At 56.4% G+C, this 17937-nt stretch overlaps 1 protein-coding gene across 1 annotated transcript; it reads left to right on the top strand.

Annotated features, from left to right (window-relative positions):
- The first annotated feature begins 13419 nt into the window (after positions 1 to 13419).
- On the top strand, positions 13420 to 16457 carry CAMK2N1 (calcium/calmodulin dependent protein kinase II inhibitor 1). The gene is made up of 2 exons (XM_044236310.1): positions 13420 to 13639; positions 15123 to 16457. The coding sequence occupies exons 1-2, from the start codon at positions 13474 to 13476 to the stop codon at positions 15191 to 15193; spliced, it is 237 nt and encodes a 78-aa protein (XP_044092245.1). The 5' UTR covers positions 13420 to 13473; the 3' UTR covers positions 15194 to 16457.
- Positions 16458 to 17937: the final 1480 nt, after the last annotated feature.

Below are 17937 nucleotides of genomic sequence, written 5' to 3'. Positions count from 1 at the left end.
GTGTTAGCCTGTTGCTTTGTCAGCGAAAGTTCAGTGGTTTAGGTGAGGCTTGCCCAAGATGGGATTGAATCCTACCACGGTGGAATGATCTAGAGACCTCATAGCCACTGTGTGTGTCTTCCTGGGCAGAGAGGTGCTTTGGGGCTCCTATAGGGGGTGTGAGGCTTGGTGAGGCAGAGGCCTGGGGGCGGGTGTCCTGGAGAGCAGCTGGTTGGTATCCCTGGCCTCGCTGAGAAGTCCTGAACAGAAGGGCAGGGAGACAGCAGGGGGGGAAATGAGCATTTAGATTTTATACTGTACGCTCTTCTGAGCTTTCATTTCAAGGTCAGCTAATCCTTAGGAAACCTGTAGGCTCTCATGGCATCTGCATCTCACAGATGAGGAAATCACCCCCAAGGGGGTTTGTGGGGCTGGGGGCACATCGCCAGTGGTGGGGGATCCGAGTTTGAACTCCACCCACGGACCCTCCTGCTTGCTGGTGGTGGCTAAGTTCCTCAGGGTCCATGGGAACCGCGTAGGACACTTGCTCCCGAGTTTGTGGAGGGGCGGGCTGTGAAGGCATGGGCAGAGGTGAGAAGCTGCTTGCCAGCACTGAGTCCTTTCTGGGGATGTGGGAAGAGCCTGGGGGCTGGGCGGGTGAGGGGGTGACCCAGTGCCCTGAAAGTACCCGTCCCTTTTTCCTTGTCCTTCACCCTTGACTTTTTCAGAAGGTTCAGCTTTTATTTTTTTATTTTTAAATTTTACTTATTTACTTATTTTTAAAGATTTTATTTATTTATTTGACAGATCACAAGTGGTCAGAGAGGCAGGCGGGGGGTGGGGGGAGAAGCAGACTCCCTGCTGAGCAGAGAGCCTGATGTGGGGCTTGATCCCGGGACCCTGGGATCATGACCTAAGCCGAAGGCAGAGGCTTCACCCACTGAGCCACCCAGGCGCCCCAATTTATTTTTATTTTTTTAGAAGATTTTTATTTCTCTGAGAGAGCGTAAAGCGGGGGGCGAGCAGAGGGGGCCAATCTTCAAGCAGACTTCCCACTGAACGCAGAACCCGATTTGGGGCTCTATCCCAGGACCCCGAGAAGATGACGACCTGAGCCACCCCAGGCGCCCCGGTCCGACTTTCAGTAGAGGTTGAACGAACCGCCTGTGGCCGGCGTATGTGGCGATCTATCCAGAGTTCAGTTCTCAGCACAGATTTCATGAGTAAGCCGGGCCGGAGTGATGCAACAGGGAAGGCCACCAGCTCTACCCCAGCCCCACTCGGATCTGGGCAGACCAAATCTGCCTCGACTGTTCCTCCAAGCCCAGCTGGGGACACGGAGCCATGGCACACGCTCCCCGCCTTAGGAAGTGACAGCTGGCAGGAAACATGGACACACGTGTACCCGGGTTCTGCATTTGAGGTCCCTGCTCAGTCCTAGCCCAGGAGGGGCTGATACTGTCTCCCAGCCTCCTGGCCCTGTGGCAGTTCCCACTTTCCACTGAGGAGCCTCATCTCCAGGAGGACTGAACAGGACCTACCCTGAGACAGAGGGCCCCAGGCCGGGGAGTGGGGAGTGACAGGGAGGGGAGGACCACAGGACATTCGTGTCGAACCGATGTTGGGGTAGTTGTGAGTTTTCAGTTCTTTGCTAATTCAACCCTCACGCTCCGTCACTTCCATCCTAGACAGACACCTTCAGGGGTCCTCTTGAATATCTGCTCCTGGCTTCTTGAATGTCTGCGAGGCACTTGTGTGCATTAATGAGGTGGGTGGGTAGGGTCCATGGAGTGGACATGGTTAACCCTGCTTCACAAGCGAGGGTTCCTAAGACTTAAGGCAAGCAAGAGGGGGAGACTGTATCACCCCATTTTGCAGGTTATATGATATGCTTGAGGCTACTAAGATCCAACTGGAATGCCTCCACATTTTGTCTTTATTACTTTAAGCCTGAGAGGGGAGGGGAAGTTGTCCAATAGACCCTTGCGTGTGGCAGACACAGCGTTTTCCTGGCCAGTCAGCACCTCAACAATCACCAGTCACCCCCTGGTTTTACATATCACAGGGAGAGGCTTTGCACTTCCCCACCTTATCCTGATGGAACAGAAGCCAGAAGGCAGGTCTTTGGAATCCTAACTCATTCAGAATTATGATAGAAAAATTAAAGAAGCAACAATATGGGGAACATTTAAAAAGCAAACAACACGACAAACTTGGCCAGTCTAGCATCCTTTACAAGCCCGGTCCCAGGCCATGAAAATCCCAACTGGACGTTGGGTCTGAGGCTGATGATCCCACAGGGCCTCTGGAATGCTCAGAGCAAGAGCTGGTCATGTTCAAGCCCATTGATGGGCATTTATTCATCTAACAAATATTTGCTAAACGTATATTTAACAGTCTGTGCCTGGAGATGCAAAATGAGTAGGATAGTCTCTGCCCTCAAAGGGCTCTATACACCAGTTGTCTCTATACACCAGCCACCAGCATTGTTTGAAAGGCAGTAAACCTTAGGGGGCGGTGTCATGACCCTCAGGGGTTGGGCAATTTTGTGGTTCACAGAATACAGGAGCTGGGACGGGCCTTTGAAATGGACCTGGTTAGAGCAGATTCCCATTCAGAATCAACCAACTAAGGGCAGTTCTGTGTTACAAAAGGGGAGCCAGGCAGAGAAGACGGACCCCACAGAGCCTGGAATGACCTAGGAAAACACCAACCTGACCGTGTCCATCCTCTGCTGGAAGCTCTTCCCCAGGCTCCTTGTGATCTCCAGCCCCAAGCCCTGACTCTTCCCTGGCATCTGAAGGCCTGAGTAATAGAGCCCGGGCCACCTGTCCACGCCTCTCCGCATCCCTCTGTCCCACGCGTGTGGCTCTGGCCATGCAGTCAGTGAGGCTCCTGAGCTAGGCTGTGCCGGGTCCTGCCCGCGGCATCCTGGCCCTTCACGTCGCTCATGTCTACTTACCCTTTCAAACTCAGCTTTAGGTGAGTGTCCCCTCCATTCCTAGATGCCTCTGCGGGGTTAGGGCCCCTCCCCTGAGGTTCCATAATACAGTCTTCTCATTCCTGCACCTAATTGTTGGGCTGGCAGAAAGGGCTACTTAAGATGGCGAAAGTTCCTGCCACAAGACCTGAGCTCAGAGAGGAGAACAAAGGCCCAAGCAGGAATCTGAGACCCCCGGCCCGGGCTCCAGTGGATCAATGGGACCCCGACGAGCAGGGGAGATATCCGAATAAGGGAAACTTGCCAAAAGACCCCTGAGCTCCCCTCGAGACCCCTTAAAAGCCCCCTCCTCCCTGCCTTGGGCTTGACTTCCGCCACTCTGCTTTCCAGAGTCATGGAACCTCGCCCGAGGGTACCCACCTCCTCCCGGCGCAACTTTCCTGGCTCCCCTTCTCCTGAGCCCTGAAACTTCGATGGAGAGTGTTTTTAATAAATCTTGCCTTGCACCCACTTTGCCTGGTGTTGTGTTTATCTCGCCGGAAAAACTTCACACTAGGGACGCCTGGGTGGCTCAGTTGGTTGGACGACTGCCTTCGGCTCAGGGCGTGATCCTGGAGTCCCGGGATCGAGTCCCACATCAGGCTACCAGCTCCATGGGGAGTCTGCTTCGCTCTCTGACCTTTTCCTCGCTCATGCTCTCTTTCACTGTCTCTCTCTCTCAAATAAATAAATAAAATCTTTAAAAAAAAAAAAAACTTCACACTAATCTTGGGAAGGACCCACATCTTATTTTCTCTCAGGTCGTCTCTATACACTAGTTAGCTCTAACATCAGGGCTTGTTCTTTGCTGGGAACTCACCGAGTGCTCGCCACGATCCCTGTCATTTAATCCGTATCCTGAGTTACGTGTTTGTATTAGTCTTCCTTTAAAAGAGAAGGAACCTGGGTTCCCAGTGGAGGGGGAGGGGTGCTCTGTCAGTCACGTGTCTGCTTTTGGATCAGGTCCTGATCCCCAGGTCCTGGGATCAAGACCCAGTGGACTTCCTGTTTAGCGGGGAGTCTGCTTCTCTCCCTCTGCCTCTGCCCCACTCGTGTTCTCTCTTTCTTTCTCCCAAATAAATGGATAAAATCTTTAAAAAATAAATAAATAAAGAGAAGGAAACCAAGGCCCAGAGATGTCAGGTATCTTGCCGAGCTCATAGAGAGTCAAGATTTAAGCCCATGCAGTCTGACTCCAGGCCCAAGCAGTGAATGTCCATGGAATGCGTGTTGAGTAGCAAGTGTCCTAGACGCGCGGTAAGCGGTCCTGAAAGGCTGCCTGTGGGAGTCGGTTAACTGGACCAGAGATGAGAGCCATGACCTGGTTGTATAAAGTGAGGGAAGGACCTCCTCTCTAGGGCTTTGGGCCAATGACGATAAACCGTACGAGAGGAACATCACGTCCAGCGAGCTGACCAGAGCATTGAGGACTCCACATAGGGAAGTTGGAACCATGTCATTGTGTGGTGGCAAATAGTCTGTACTGGCAGCCCACAGGCTGGCCTGCTCTCAGGTCCTGGCTCTGGGGCTGTGTGATCTTCATGGAGTGATTTGACCTCTCTGGGCTGCAGCTCTGTCTGTAAACGGAGCGAGTTGGATCGAAGCCCTCCAAACCTCCAACCAGCTCTGCCATTTTGCATGTCTAAGAGTGGGTGGGGGAGCAATGAGGGGGAATTTGGGGGCCCTCTTTGGAGTTGCAGATCTGACAGAGGAGAGCTGGGCCCTCTTCAGGCTAGCTGCCCACCATAGCTTCAGGACCACATTCCCCTAAAGCTGTGAAGAGCAGCACATTTTCTAATTAGATAGTGTTAACTTATCAATTTTGAATGAGATAAGTTTCAGTGTATGATGTCCTGAATTGCTCCCTGGGGTGCTCATTAGTCACGTCCCCTGCAGCTGCCTTATTGTTTTCCAGACGCCAGCCGAGAGGCCTGGCATTTCGCTTCCCCAAGAGCGGGCCGCACGAGGCTGAGCCAGTGACCCCAGGGACTGGCCAGGCCTGGGCCAGGGTCCTCCTGTCTTACCCTTTACCCTCTGTCCTTGCCAGAACGATTCCCTTCCACGACGTTCCTCAAATTCAGGTCCCTCCAGGATTGAGCCACGACTCTGGGGGCCATAACTGAACAAGCATTAATTAGGCACCGAGTGTGCCCGGCACCTTGTATCTGTAACCTGAATGTTCTCTAGGCTGGAGGAGGGGAGGGGAGGGAGGTTGTGTTAATATTAAAGTCCAAATTGCCCCAACTGAAGGCCTCCCAGCCCCTCATCTTCTTTCCTAGTATTTAAGGTTCTTCATAGGGTGGACCTTCATAGACTCTTGCAATAAGTTGGTCCATAGTCTTTTTTTTTTTTAATTTATTTTTTATTTTAAGCATAACAGTATTCATTATTTTTTCACCACACCCAGTGCTCCATGCAATCCGTGCCCTCTATAATACCCACCACCTGGTACCCCAACCTCCCCCACCCCTCACCACTTCAAAGTCTTTATTTCTTCCTACCCTTTCCCACTGCCAGGACTCGCTGCATGCGATCTCTCCCACGGTTGCAGTCCCCTCTATGACCTCCAGGTGGCGCTGTACCCCCACGGTTGAGGCCGGCTGGAGGCCTCAGGAAACACCTAGGCTGTGCTTCTAAAGGTCTTTGCAAATTTTCTCTGCCCTCAGGGGCAGAAACAGGCCTGGAAGGATCCCGAACTGCTGATCTCAAGTCTAGCGGGGCACAGCCTGGAAAGGAGAGAAGCAGGGATTTTTCTCTCTGGTTCTTTCCTTTCTCTGCCCAGCTCACCAGGAAGCTGGGTGGAGATGTGAAAGTTTCAAGAAGCCCAGAAAATTCTGGGGGAAAAGAAATCCGCCATTTCTCCCCCGATAATTTTCCAGGCATTCACATCTTTAAATATACTAACCATGATTTCTTTCAACAAAAATGAGATATGCATAATGCATCACATGTTCTTAAAATACCCAAATGACTTCACACACTGGTAAAGGATGCTTAAAAAATTGTATGGCATAGATTCTGATTCTCCCCCAAGAAGTGTTTTCTCGGCAGGAGAAAGAAAGAAGTGTCTCTTAGCCCGGTCTGCTGTCCTTGCTCTTGGTCTCTTCTGCCCTGCCTTTGCCTTTTTGCCCCCTCACCCAAGTGCCCAGCTCCTCGGTCCCCTGATCGGGCTGCCTCTTGTCAACTGCTTTACTCGGCAGTCCTACCTCTTATCTGCCCTGTTTGCCTCTTGCCTTCCAATGTGGGTAAGAGTTTCTTCTTCTGCGTGTGGATCCGTCCTCTTCCCTGAGGCTTTCTTAGGCTCTCTGCTTCTCTCTGGGGAGCTAGGGGCTGCTTCTGTCTGCTTCTGCTTCTGTGTGGCTCTCTCCCCTCCATCTTTCTCACCTGTGCCTGCACCTGCCCTCGAAGACGGAATTTCCTCTTTCCCCGTGCCCTGCTCAGGCAGGGTAGGATGCGGAGGGTTCTGTGACTATGCAGTGGCTGCTTCTCACTCTTCTCCCCTTCCTGTTACATCGGGATTTCCATTCCTAGGGAGCAAGGGCCCTTCTGTCCACCCCCGGAGGGCTTTAGGTGGTGGGATTCACAGCATGGGACTATCCCCTGCAATGACCCCACAGCACCTCCTCTGAGCCATACAATCTCCCTTTGAGGCTGATGTAGTTATCCCCCTTTCAGAGCTGTGAGGAATTCTGGCTCAGAGAGGGAAGCAATGGCATCCACGCCCATGCGTGTGGTGTAGGGAGGGGTTTAGGAAGGGGTTTAGGAAGGGGTACAGCTGGGCGAGGCACGGGTCTTCTGATTTACTCTCTTTTACTTGCTCTTCAGCAGGTCCAGTAGACAGATCTGTTCTGGGAGACCTGGGGTCTTGGTCCTGACACTGTCTCCTTCTGTAGTCGCAGGAAAACTGTTGGGGAATGGCAGTTGTTGGGATCTAGTCCTGCGTTCTTTAACTTTAAGGGGCCATGGAGGTTCAGAGATCCCCTGGGAACTGGGTACACAATTTTCTGCTTCTGGGAAAGAGAATCCCATCTCTTTGATCAGATTTCCAAGTTCTCGGCTTACAAGGGTTAGACTCTTGAAGCTAGAGCCTCTCCATTTCTGTGGGTATGCCGAGGTGCAGAGACCGGAAGAGGCTTGTCCCGGGTATCCTCAGGGAGGCAGTGTTGCCCAACAGTTGAGAGCTCAGCCTTGGGACAGACCCGCTGCCTCTCCTGGGCCGTTGCAGCCCTGGGCGTGCCACTCCACTTTCCTGGCTGCAGACCCTTACAGACGGTCTAAGACAGATGACAGTCACCCCCAAGGTAATGGTGCGCATAGACTGTCTACAGCCGTTAGCATGATCAGGGGCCTGGTAAGCTCTTAGTAGTGACTGGGCAGTAGGAATTTGGGGTCAGGAGGTGGTGGTGGCCCTTTCTGACTTGCTGCGGTCAGTTCCTTCTTTGTCCCCTTTAGCTCGGCTCATTGCTGTGGTGGGGTCAGGTACTCTTTCGTCAACAGGCTTTGGGCCTCTTGGGAGCTCTGGACAGATGAAGGCAGGCACGTAGGTAAAGTATCCAGAGCCCTGGCTTCAGAGTCAGACCCCAGTTCCCAGGCTCCTGAGCCTCCCCATGTGTCCATAGGGCTACCCATCCCTGTCTGCCCCGGGGTCGTGTGGATGCCGGAGAGCACCATGGCGCCAGGCCTGTCAGCTGCCCTCTTTTTTCCCAGCCCGAGAGGGGCTATCATTTCCCAGGGTGACACAGCGCCCCAGCACCCCAGCTGCTCTGTCTGGTTTGGGGGTTGTAGGCAGAGCTGCTCTCTTAGAGGTCCAGGACCACCACCCCCTCCCCGTCCCCTGACATGTGAGGATGCAGAAGGAGGAGGGTGGGGGAGAGCAGAGTCAGGATGCAATACCGGTTATCCCCTTTTCATGTTCCGGTGACATTTGGCTCCTAAACCCCTCCCAGCTGTCCTCACCCACCGTTCTTTAGGTTTTCCTGAAGAACCTATGGGACTCTTACTTTGTGGGCTGTGGACACAATAAAAACTTAAAAATTTAAAAAATTTACGAAATCACTCTCCGATACGTTTATTGATTTTGTCTGAAACACAGCAAACGTCCTTGTTGAGAAAGGCCCTTTTTTTCTGACTAATGGTGGGTGCTGCGTCTCCCGCCCCCGTGCAGTTCCGGGTGGGCTGAGTGATACAGCGCGGATGGAGGGGAGCCCTCCGTTCCAGCAAGGCCTGGCATCGGGGCCCCAGTTTCCCCGTCTGTGCTGGGAGGAGGCTGGACTAGCTGAACTCTGGGTGGTTTCCCACGGAGCTGTGTCAAGCTCTGCGCATTCTTTGGAGACCCTTCGGGGAGGGGGGGCTCGGGGGGAGCCAAAGGGTGGGTCTTGAACCCTTAGCTCCCCAGCAGCTTGCCCTTTATCTATTATTTTACTTACTGGGGTCTCTTGTGAGATGATTTCTGAAGAAAGGGGCTTGGTGATTAGACAGATGAAGGGAAGAAGCGAAGAGCTCTTGAGCTGTCCTGGGGGAAGGACGGTGCGGCCACCAAAGTCCTCAACGCACGTTTGCTGAAGGAGTGAGAGACGCATGAATTCTTCTCTTTCTGTTTTTCGATTCAAGGCCTAAGCCACGTCCATGCGTTAACACGCCTCTCTCTCAGGGCGTGTGCCCGGGCATAGGTGCCAGAGGGCGGGGGGCGGCAGAGGCCCTGTTCCAGTCCCTGAGCCGACAAGGCTAGGCTGCACCCAGGTTCCAGTCCCTGAGCCGACAAGGGTAGGGGTGACACGGGTTGGCATCCAGACTTGGCTCAGAGCAGAGATGCCCTGCTGGGAGGCCTCTTAGCCTCTCTGGAGGTGACCAGCTGGCCACTGACCTCGCACAGCGTCCTGATGGGAGGCTAGGGTCAGAGCCAACCCTGGCAAGTCTCCACACTCCCCACACTCCCCTTTGTGGCGGCATCCCTGAGGCTGAGGTTTCCCCACGGTCTCATTCTTCTCTGAGTTCTGCCATCGCTTTCTGCTGCTGCCACTTGTGCCCTGGTTTCCCCGTCTGGATAGGAGAGAAGGGAAGGAAAGAAAGAGAACCACTGTGTGCCAGGTTATCCCCGCCCCCCACCCCAACACTGGTGTAGGGCTCAGTGCACAGCAGGGACCTGCCAAGATCTATTACTTCAACCTGGGAATGTCAGTGCCCCAGGGGCCATGGACGTAGTCCAGTCCTGTGGCCCCCAATTCTACAGAGTCCTAGGGTCCCTTGAAGGAGATTTCAGATGAAATTTGAGGGGAATGCCCCCCCACTTTTGCCTCAAGGAGGTTTTGTCTACTTGAGATTTGGGAGAACTGGCTGATTTTGCAGTTGAAAAAAAGATGTGATTTTTTTTGTTTTCTATTTTGTGATGTAGAGTCAGAGGCCTAGGGGAGAGCACCAGCTTATTCAGGGCCACAAAGAGAGTCAATAGCTGAGGATGAGAAGTACGTTCATCCAGGACTTACTGTGTACCAGGCATATGATGAGTGTATGAGCTCCTTTCCCGAACAAATAGGAATGATTGTTTATTCCTGACCAAATAGGAATAATTATTAGCCCCATTCGACAGATGAGAAAACTGGGACACCATGAGGTGAAATAATCATGAAATTAGGAAATGCCAGGTTAGGGATTTGAATGTGGTGCCCCCAGAGAAGGCTGCCACCCACCCCGGGGGCTACTGCACTAGACCGAGTATTGCCAGTCTTCCTTGATGGGTAGCAGGGAGGGCAGCTTCCTCTCTGGTCTTGCTTGGTCCACTCCTCCATCTGGCCCTGGCACCCTCAACACAGCCCTGGGCATCTGGCTCAGAGCCAGCCCCTCAGCTTTGGAGGAGAACGCACGAATCCCCAGGCTATGTCTGCATCCAGGTCTAGTGCCCCGAGAATAAAGGGATGCCCCACTGGAGGCTGGACAGAAGGGAGGATGGGTGCCATATTTGTAACTGAGACAGCTGCGAGGCGTAGAGGTGTGGACAAATACCACGCTGATTCACACTTGGTCTTGCAGCACGGTCATGTGAACTTGAAGATACCAGTGAAGACTCCAGTCAACCTTCAGGTACCCTATCTGTAAAATGGGCCTGACTGTCCTAGTCATGCAGCTTCTAAAGGCTAAGGGAAGGCTCCGAGGGAGGGTGTAACAGTCATGGAAATGCTTTTCTAACTGTCAAGCGCTGACTGCCTGGGGGGGGGGTGTGTGGGTGTGCTTCAGGAAGGGGGCGTGTACTGAGCTGGGAAGGTGCAATGCAGCCACCTTTAACCTTATTTGGAACAGGGCAAGGAAAACCTAAAAACAGATGGGGTTTTAAAGCCAGCTTATCTTTTTACTCTCGCTTGCTGTGTGTGCAGGGTTCCTCGGCCCTCCCTGTGCTGCTGTGCTCACCTCTGCAGAGCAGGGACTGGGCTGGATGCTCATTGTGTAAATTGCTTCATATCTCTGCAGGTAACTGGATGAGTACGGTAGTCCCAACCCTGTGTGGAGTGTCCCCTACAAGGACCTGGAACTACAGCTGGCGAGAGTGGCTTCTCCTGGCTCCATCACTAGCCTGTGACCTTGGCAAGTCACTTATCCCCTTTCTGGGAATATCATTAGACAGGGATGGGAGGTCTCCTCTTTGTACCTCGGAAGATATTTATTTTGAGAAGCAAGGTCAATCATGGATGTGAAATGCATTGGGGGAAAAACAGAAAAGCAGGATACATTTGTAAGAGCTTCTTGTTGTAACTTGATCATCCTCCTGGTTATGCTTTTGTTTTCTCTTCCAGCATTTGGCCTGATGCTAACCTCAAAGCAGACACTCTGCAGAACCTTCATGAATGGGACGGCTTGTGGAGGGAAGCAAAGGGAAGCTGCAGACCAGCATTGACCAGCTGACTCGCTGCGGGATTTGGGGCAGGCCTCTGAGCCTCTGTCTCGGGATCTCAGTTGCCCCCTTGTCCATGAGGTTGGGCTGCCTCGTCCCTTAGGGATCCTCCCAGCTCTGACAGCTCAGAAGTGGGAATGAATGAAGCGCTAGTGTTCTTTCTCACTACTCATTAAGCACCAGGAGCCTGATTTCATTTTGTTCTGCTAACAGCCCTGTGAGGCATCCAGGCAGCTAGCCAGCCAAATGCCCCATTTTACAGCTGAGATAATGGAAGTTCAGAGAGGGGACGTGACTTGTCCCAAGCCACACAGCTAGCCAATGACAGGATAGGGATTCAAACCCAGGCCCCACTCCCATTCCCCACCCATCCCATGCATCCCACTGTCTCTCTCTCCTGTTTCTCAGGCCCCTTCTTCCGCTCTCCCCAGGGTGCCTGGCTTCTGGGCAGGGGTCCCTTTTGCACAGTTGGGAGAGGGGGCTGGTCTGGCTCCTCTCTCGTAGCCCCCTCTACCAGATGTGGTGTCCTAAAAAACCACACCCCTTTCCCTCCCACCTGCCCCCACGCGGAATTCCAGAAGGAAGGGGATCGTGAAACTGAGGGTGCTCCTTCACCAAGGGTGGGGCCAGGTGCTGGGGCAGCGGTTGGTCCAGCTGAGGCCTCTCACACGGGGCGGGGGGAGCCCTAGATGTGTTCCCTGGCTCTGCCTTCGCTGGTGGCACGACCTAGGGACGGTTACCCCTCTCGGCACTGGCTCTGCCAAGTGAAGGCGCTCTCCAGGGGAAGAGCTGTTGGCTTTGGGCGAGGATAACGAGCCCTCCTCACGTCCCTTTCCCCCCTCCGAGTTACCATCTGCTTGGCAGATGCGCCTCCCAGGCCTCTGGGGGCTGCCCCAGTCTCCCTCCCGGGACCGGGAGCCCGCTCCTCGCCACAGAAGCCACAGTGTCTCCCTAGGGCTCGAGGCTGTTGCTGGCAGGGAGGTCCCCCAGGGCAGAGGGCTGCAGGCCCGGGGCGTCCCCGGAGGAGGAGGAGGAGGCGGTGGACGCCGAGAGCCAGGCACCCCGGGCGAGCCCGGCGTAATGAGGCACTCCCCTCTCCTCCGGGAGGCGGGGCTGCCCCCTCCACCCCCCCATCCGCCTCCACCCAGAGGCCCTGCGGGAGCCCGAGTTCTGAGCCTCGGCTTGGGAGCAGGGCCTTCCAGGGCGATCGCCGTAGGGGAGGAAGGGGGTGAGGCCCAAGGGGCCGGGCGCCGGACGTGTGAAGGGGGGAGCGCCAGTGTGGTGGGGGGAGGGGGCTTCCTGGTTTGAGGCCGGCGCGGGAGGCTGAGTGCTCAGGTCGCCCTCGCGCCCTCCGACCTTTCGCCCAAGCGTCCGGCCTCGGGGGAGACCGGCGTCCATCTGTCCTTCCCGGCCTGTGGTCTTTGGCCCGCGCCCCGCCACCCCTACCCCCGCCTCCCGCCCCACGCCCCGTGCCCCGCGCCCAGCCGGAGGCCGAGCGAGCGACAGGTCCGGCGCTCACCGGCTCGGGGCCGGGTAAACACCCCGCGGGAGGGGCGCGGGGGGAGGAGGCGCCCGGAGGCCGCCGGGCCGGGGCGGGGCTCGAGGGGGGCCCCTGGGCGCGGGCGGGCCGGCGGGGGCCGGGGGCGGGGGCAGGAAGAGAGCCACGGCCCGAGCCGGCCCGCGCGGCCCGGTGACGTCGCGCGGCTTCCAGGGATCTCTCCCCGCGGCCCCGGGTCCCCTCGTCCCCGCCCTCCTCCCGCCCTCCTCCCAGCGCCTCGCCTCCGCTCAGCGGCCGGCATTTCTCGCTCGCAGCTCGCTCGCGGGCCGGCTTCTCCGTCCCAGCCTCCTCCTCCGCGCTCCCACTCTCCGCCTTCCCTCCCCGACCCTCTTCCTCTCCCCGCCGGCCCCGTCCCCGCTCCTCTCCGCTCCGCCCTCGGCGGCGGCGAGCCGGACCCGTCGCTGCCTCCCCTTTCTTCTCTCCCTCCCCTTCGTCTCTCCCTGCCGGTTCCCCTGCCTCCCTCTCCCTTTCCCCTCTGTCTTTCCCGCCGTCTCCCTCCCGGTTTCTCTCTCCCCTCCCTCCCTCCGGGCATCCTCTCCCCTCCACCCCCGTGCCCTCCCTCTTCCCTCGCTCCCCTCCCCCTCCGCCCCTCGGCGCCCAGCCGCTCGCCGCTCCCCAGTCAGCCTCCCCGAAGCCGCGCGGCCGCCGCCCGCACTCGTCGCAGGACCGGCCCGCCGGGCTCCCCGGGGTGCGCCCTCCTCGGCCCCGCGCCCCGCGGGCTCGCCGGGACACCGCCCCCCCACCTCCGGCTCGCGGCCCCGCCCGGCCCGGCCCCCGCCCAGCGCCCGAGCGCGCCGAGGATGTGAGTCCTGCTCGCCGGTGCCGGAGCAGGAGCCACTCGCGCGCCGAGCCGGAGCGTAGCGCAGCGCAGCGCCGGGCGCTCGCAGGATCGCTCGGGCGGGCGGCGCGCTCTCGCCTCCGCGGTGCCCCCCGGCCCCTCGCCGGCGCCACCGCCGCAGCTGCCCGCGGGCGGTCCCCGGCCGGCCGCCCCCGGCCCCAGCGCCGCTGACCCTGTCCGCCGCGGGCGGGGACGCGGGCGGAGGAGGCGCCGCCGCGGAGCCCCCGGACGCGACCATGTCGGAGGTGCTGCCCTACGGCGACGAGAAGCTGAGCCCCTACGGCGACGGCGGCGACGTGGGCCAGATCTTCTCCTGCCGCCTGCAGGACACCAACAACTTCTTCGGCGCGGGGCAGAACAAGCGGCCGCCCAAGCTGGGCCAGATCGGCCGGAGCAAGCGGGGTGAGTTAGCGGCCCCCTCCCCGGACGCCCCTTTTCTCGGGCGCCGAGACCTGGCCGAGGTTTGTGGGGGCTCTTCAGCACCCGGGAGCCGGTTCCGACCGAACGGAATCCCATCGCGCGGAACTGGGGGGATCCCGCACTGCGGGTCCCGCGCCCGCTGGCCGCGGAAACCCCTCCCCCTCAGCCTGATTCCCTCTGGGGTCACCCAGGGGGCGTGGCGGCCTCGACCTGCCGCGGGGGCTGGAAGGTTATTCTCGGGTCCCCACCCGCGCCAAAGTTTGCTTTTCGATTTCTAACCCCCCTCCCCTTTTGCGCAGTGTAGTTGCAGCTACACTCGCTTTATAACCCGGGGGTGGGGGTCCCAGGGCTCCCCCAGGGATGGCGTGGAGAACTGCTTGGGGGGAACCCCATTCCCGCGGGGAAGGCTAGGGGCTTTCGGGGCGCACGGCTTCTCATTGTTACTTAGCAGGGGGAGGGGGTGGCGGAGTCCGAGCGCTCGGCGCGGGAGCTGGAAAAGCGGGGGGGCGACTGGGACGCAGCGAGCCTCGTAGAGGAGCTCCAGAGGCGCGGGGACAATGAGGGGACCTATAGCTGCCCGGAGATATTGAGACGCAGAGATGGGGAGCTGGTGGGGGAGGCGGGTGGTGGATTGGGGGAGACCGAGAGGGGCAGAGGCCGAGACAAAGCTCGGGAGAGGGAGCCAGAGCGGGAGACAGCGAGCCGGGGACGCCAGTCGGAGAAGGACAGAGAAGCAGCTGAAACAATGAGGGAGACCGACACCCCAGACGGAGAGAGACCCAAAGACCTCGACAGGTGACGGCCACGCCGAGAGACTGCTGGCGGGACTGAGGAAGGCGAGGCTGGCTAGGTAGAGGCGGTGAGAGAGGCGGAGGGGCCGGCGGGAGGCCGGCAGCGCGGGGAGGCTCTGACCTCTGCCGCGGCGGGCGGAGCGGAGGGGGCGCGCAGGAGGGGTCGCCGGCCCTGGCCAGGCCAGATCCGCTACCCGCCCCGCGCGGTGGCCCCCGGCCCCCCGCGTGCCCCCTTGGCTCCCTGCCTCTCCGTACCCAGAGCCCTAGACACCCGCGCCGCGCTCGGGGCACCCCCGAGGGTCCCCGAGGGGGGACCCTAGCACCTCCTCCCCTCCGCCTTCTGCCGGCGAGCCTTCTTTCTATAAATGCGCCGGGGAGGTGCGGTTCGGTGAGGACGCCTCCGGTCTCGGCTGCTGCCGGGCCTGCGGGATTTGCGCCTTTTCCGCCGCCTTTTCTCAGACCCGAACCCGGGCTCAGCCTGGGGTCGGGGGGAAGCGGTTCAAAGGGAAGCGGCACAGGGTCCCCCGGCGGAGACAGAGGAGGTTGGCGCGCGAGGAAACCCCCCTCCCTCGGCCTCCCGCATTTCCCAGTCCCCGGACGTAGCGGGCGACATCGGAGACCCCCGGCGAGGCCCAGGCGCGCTCACGTCTCCTTTTCTCCCCCTTTTTTTGCAGTTGTTATTGAAGATGATAGGATTGATGACGTGCTGAAAAATATGACAGACAAGGCACCTCCTGGTGTCTAACTCCCCCAAAGACAATGAGTTAAGGGAGAGTAAGAACGGCGGTAACAGTTATTGGCAAAAAGCATGAAAAGAGAAAGCACTTTGAAATTCATGACTAGCTTGCTACCCACGATGAAATCAACAACCTGTATCTCGTGTCAGGCCGGGAGACAGACGAGGCGCGAGAAGGAGGAGGAGAAGGCTCTGGGCTCCTCAGCAAAAATAAAAATTAAAAAAAAAAATTAAAAATTTAAAAATCACTATATACACACATATAAAGAAATAAAAAAGAAGTCTCAGTACAGCTATTTGTCAAAATTAATATCCATTTCCTTTTATATACAGTGAATATTGCGCAATGATAGATCTGGATTTTGAACCACTTAAATAATGAAGCGGCAACACCGGGTGTTTTGAGGTGTTGGCATTCTTCACTGATTTGGCTGTTCCCAATGTTTACACTATTTAATCTTGCAAAAATGATTCTGTGCACTTGGATGTGAAATGCTGTCCGGTTTTATTTTTTTATGTTGTTATCCTTGGATGTATGAAAAATCAGCAGATGATCTCTATAGATACTATGTTTTATTTTGGTCATCATTTGAAGTTATCAGGAATGTGTTTAAAACAAGAAGAGAACTTTTCTAAGGAATGATACAAAGGAAGAATCCTTGTTTTATTTTAAAATGACTTGTAAAGCTTGTGTTTCTTTGTTGCTGCAAGCTATTTGCCCAAGTTAATGCAAATGGACACATTTTATATGTCAGGAAAAAAACCCAGAAAAACAAAACAAAACAAAAAAAAAATGCTTGAGCTCTTTCTAACCTCTTCCTGCAGTCTGTTGTGTGAGCAGCCTGTTTTTTTTCCTCTAATATTGTGTCAGTTTATTCTCTTTAATGGGCTGTAAAAAAATGTAATCACAAGAGTGCCAAATATCTTGAAATGCCAAAAGGCATTTTGGTTTCTTTTCTTTTTCCCTGTGCTCTGAGTCCACGTAAAGGAATGCTTGGAGTGTCTTTTCTGTTATTTATAGGGGTTCTCTTAAGGCACACCAGCTGCCTGTTTTGCATGGTATTTGCAAAAAAAAAAAACCAACAAAAAAAAAAACCCGCCTCTTGCGTGAGGAAATCTTTTACCACTTTTTGTTTGCAACTTTGGACCTCAAGAGGTTTCTTCCCTTCCCTGTTCCCTCTTTTCTTAATTCGATATTCTGGATGTCGCACCTGTAACCAGCACACGGGGCTCTTTCTCCAACTTACAATAAAAGAACTGTCCCTGTGTCTCACTCCTCTCTGGTCTCTGCTTTGGTTTCAGGGGACTTGCTTTTGTCTGCTGACTGCAGACCAGAAGGAGGGACTGGTAGCTTTGGTCCAGGAGGCAGCAAGGCAGTGTGGAGGGCCCCCGGGTGGTGGTGGGCTCAGAGGGCAGGAAAGACAGTAGACTGACAGGGCCATCGCCGGAGGGAGAGTTTCATTCCATTTGGATTTGCAAAGGGCTCTCCCTGCTTCCCTGCGGTTGCTACCATCCCTTGGGTGCTGGTGATGAAGGTCCCGTGTGTTGGGAGGCAGGCAGTCTTGTTAAAAAGAGTAGTGTTTAGAGGCTGGTGGATTTGGATTAAAGTCCCAGCTTCTTCGCCTCCCACCTATATGGATTTGAGCAAGTCACCTTGCTACTTGAAGCCTCAGTTTCCAAATCTGTGAGCTGGGGGTCAGGCAGCTCCTGCCTCCTGGAGTTGTGGGAAGTTTACCACCCCACCCAGCAGGCTGTAGCACTCTCATAGGCCGCTCTATGCCCATAGAATGCTTCACCAGGGGCCATCTGTCCTCAAAGGCAGGACTGAGGAGCAGCGACACCCTTTCCCCTGCACCTCGGGCTTCCGGAGTTTACAGACCATTGCAGAGTTCACAGGTCACTGTGTAAGGGATGGGCCCCGTCTTCTGGGGCCCACACAGCCTGGTAGGTCTCAGGCTTCCCCCAATCACCAAAGAGGGTCCTTATGAAACAAAATCTCAGTCCCTCGCGGGGCTCTGGGGGCAGTTACTGGTGATGGGGCAGGTCCCTATGGGGGGAGGGTTTCGGAGAAGGGTTTTTGGCTGAAGAAAGGCCTGGAGAAGTTTTTTTTTTTTCTTTTTTTCGGGGGCTGTTCTGCATCCAGGAGCCTCAGTGCCGGGAGTTTTTAATGTGTTTGTTGTAAAACTGTCAGCCAGGGAGTCACAACACCACTCATGGTGACAGGAGCGTGATTGTGACTCAGACATCAGGTAAGACAGGCCCCAGGGTGGTGGCAGTGGGGGTGGAGAAGAGGGGCTCCAGAGGGCCTGTGGGGGAGGGGGTGATGCCACATCCCCCTTCCCAGGCAGTGGAGACCTTGAGCCTCAGGAGGGCCCAGCAGAGAGGCTGGACATCCTATGAGCCATTAGTGGGAATGGAGGGCTGGTGGTGGGAAGTGGGAGCTGGTGATGGCAGCAGGATGCGCGGGGATGGCAGCTTGAGCTTCCCAGGCGCGTGACCTGTTCCTGAACCTGGCTCTGTGTCCGGCCAACCCCAGAGTATCCCAGTGTTTTGGAGCTGATGGGCCTGTAGGCACCGCAGAGCCCGACTCTCTTTCCCCTTGTGCTTTTCCCGTGAGAAAGTGGAAGGCTGCCACGCTGGGAGCGCGAGGCAGGGCCCACCTTCTGCTCGGCCTCAGTCGGCCAGGAGGGGCGGGAGCCATATGAAGAGTCTTTCTGAAGACACCTCTTGGTCCATACCAGGAGTAATGACTG

The sequence above is a fragment of the Neovison vison genome, chromosome 2, assembly GCF_020171115.1.
Source record: "Neovison vison isolate M4711 chromosome 2, ASM_NN_V1, whole genome shotgun sequence".
Lineage (NCBI taxonomy): Eukaryota > Metazoa > Chordata > Mammalia > Carnivora > Mustelidae > Neogale > Neogale vison.
Note: the sequence above shows the minus strand (reverse complement) of the source record. Positions and strands in the feature narration are given on the sequence as shown.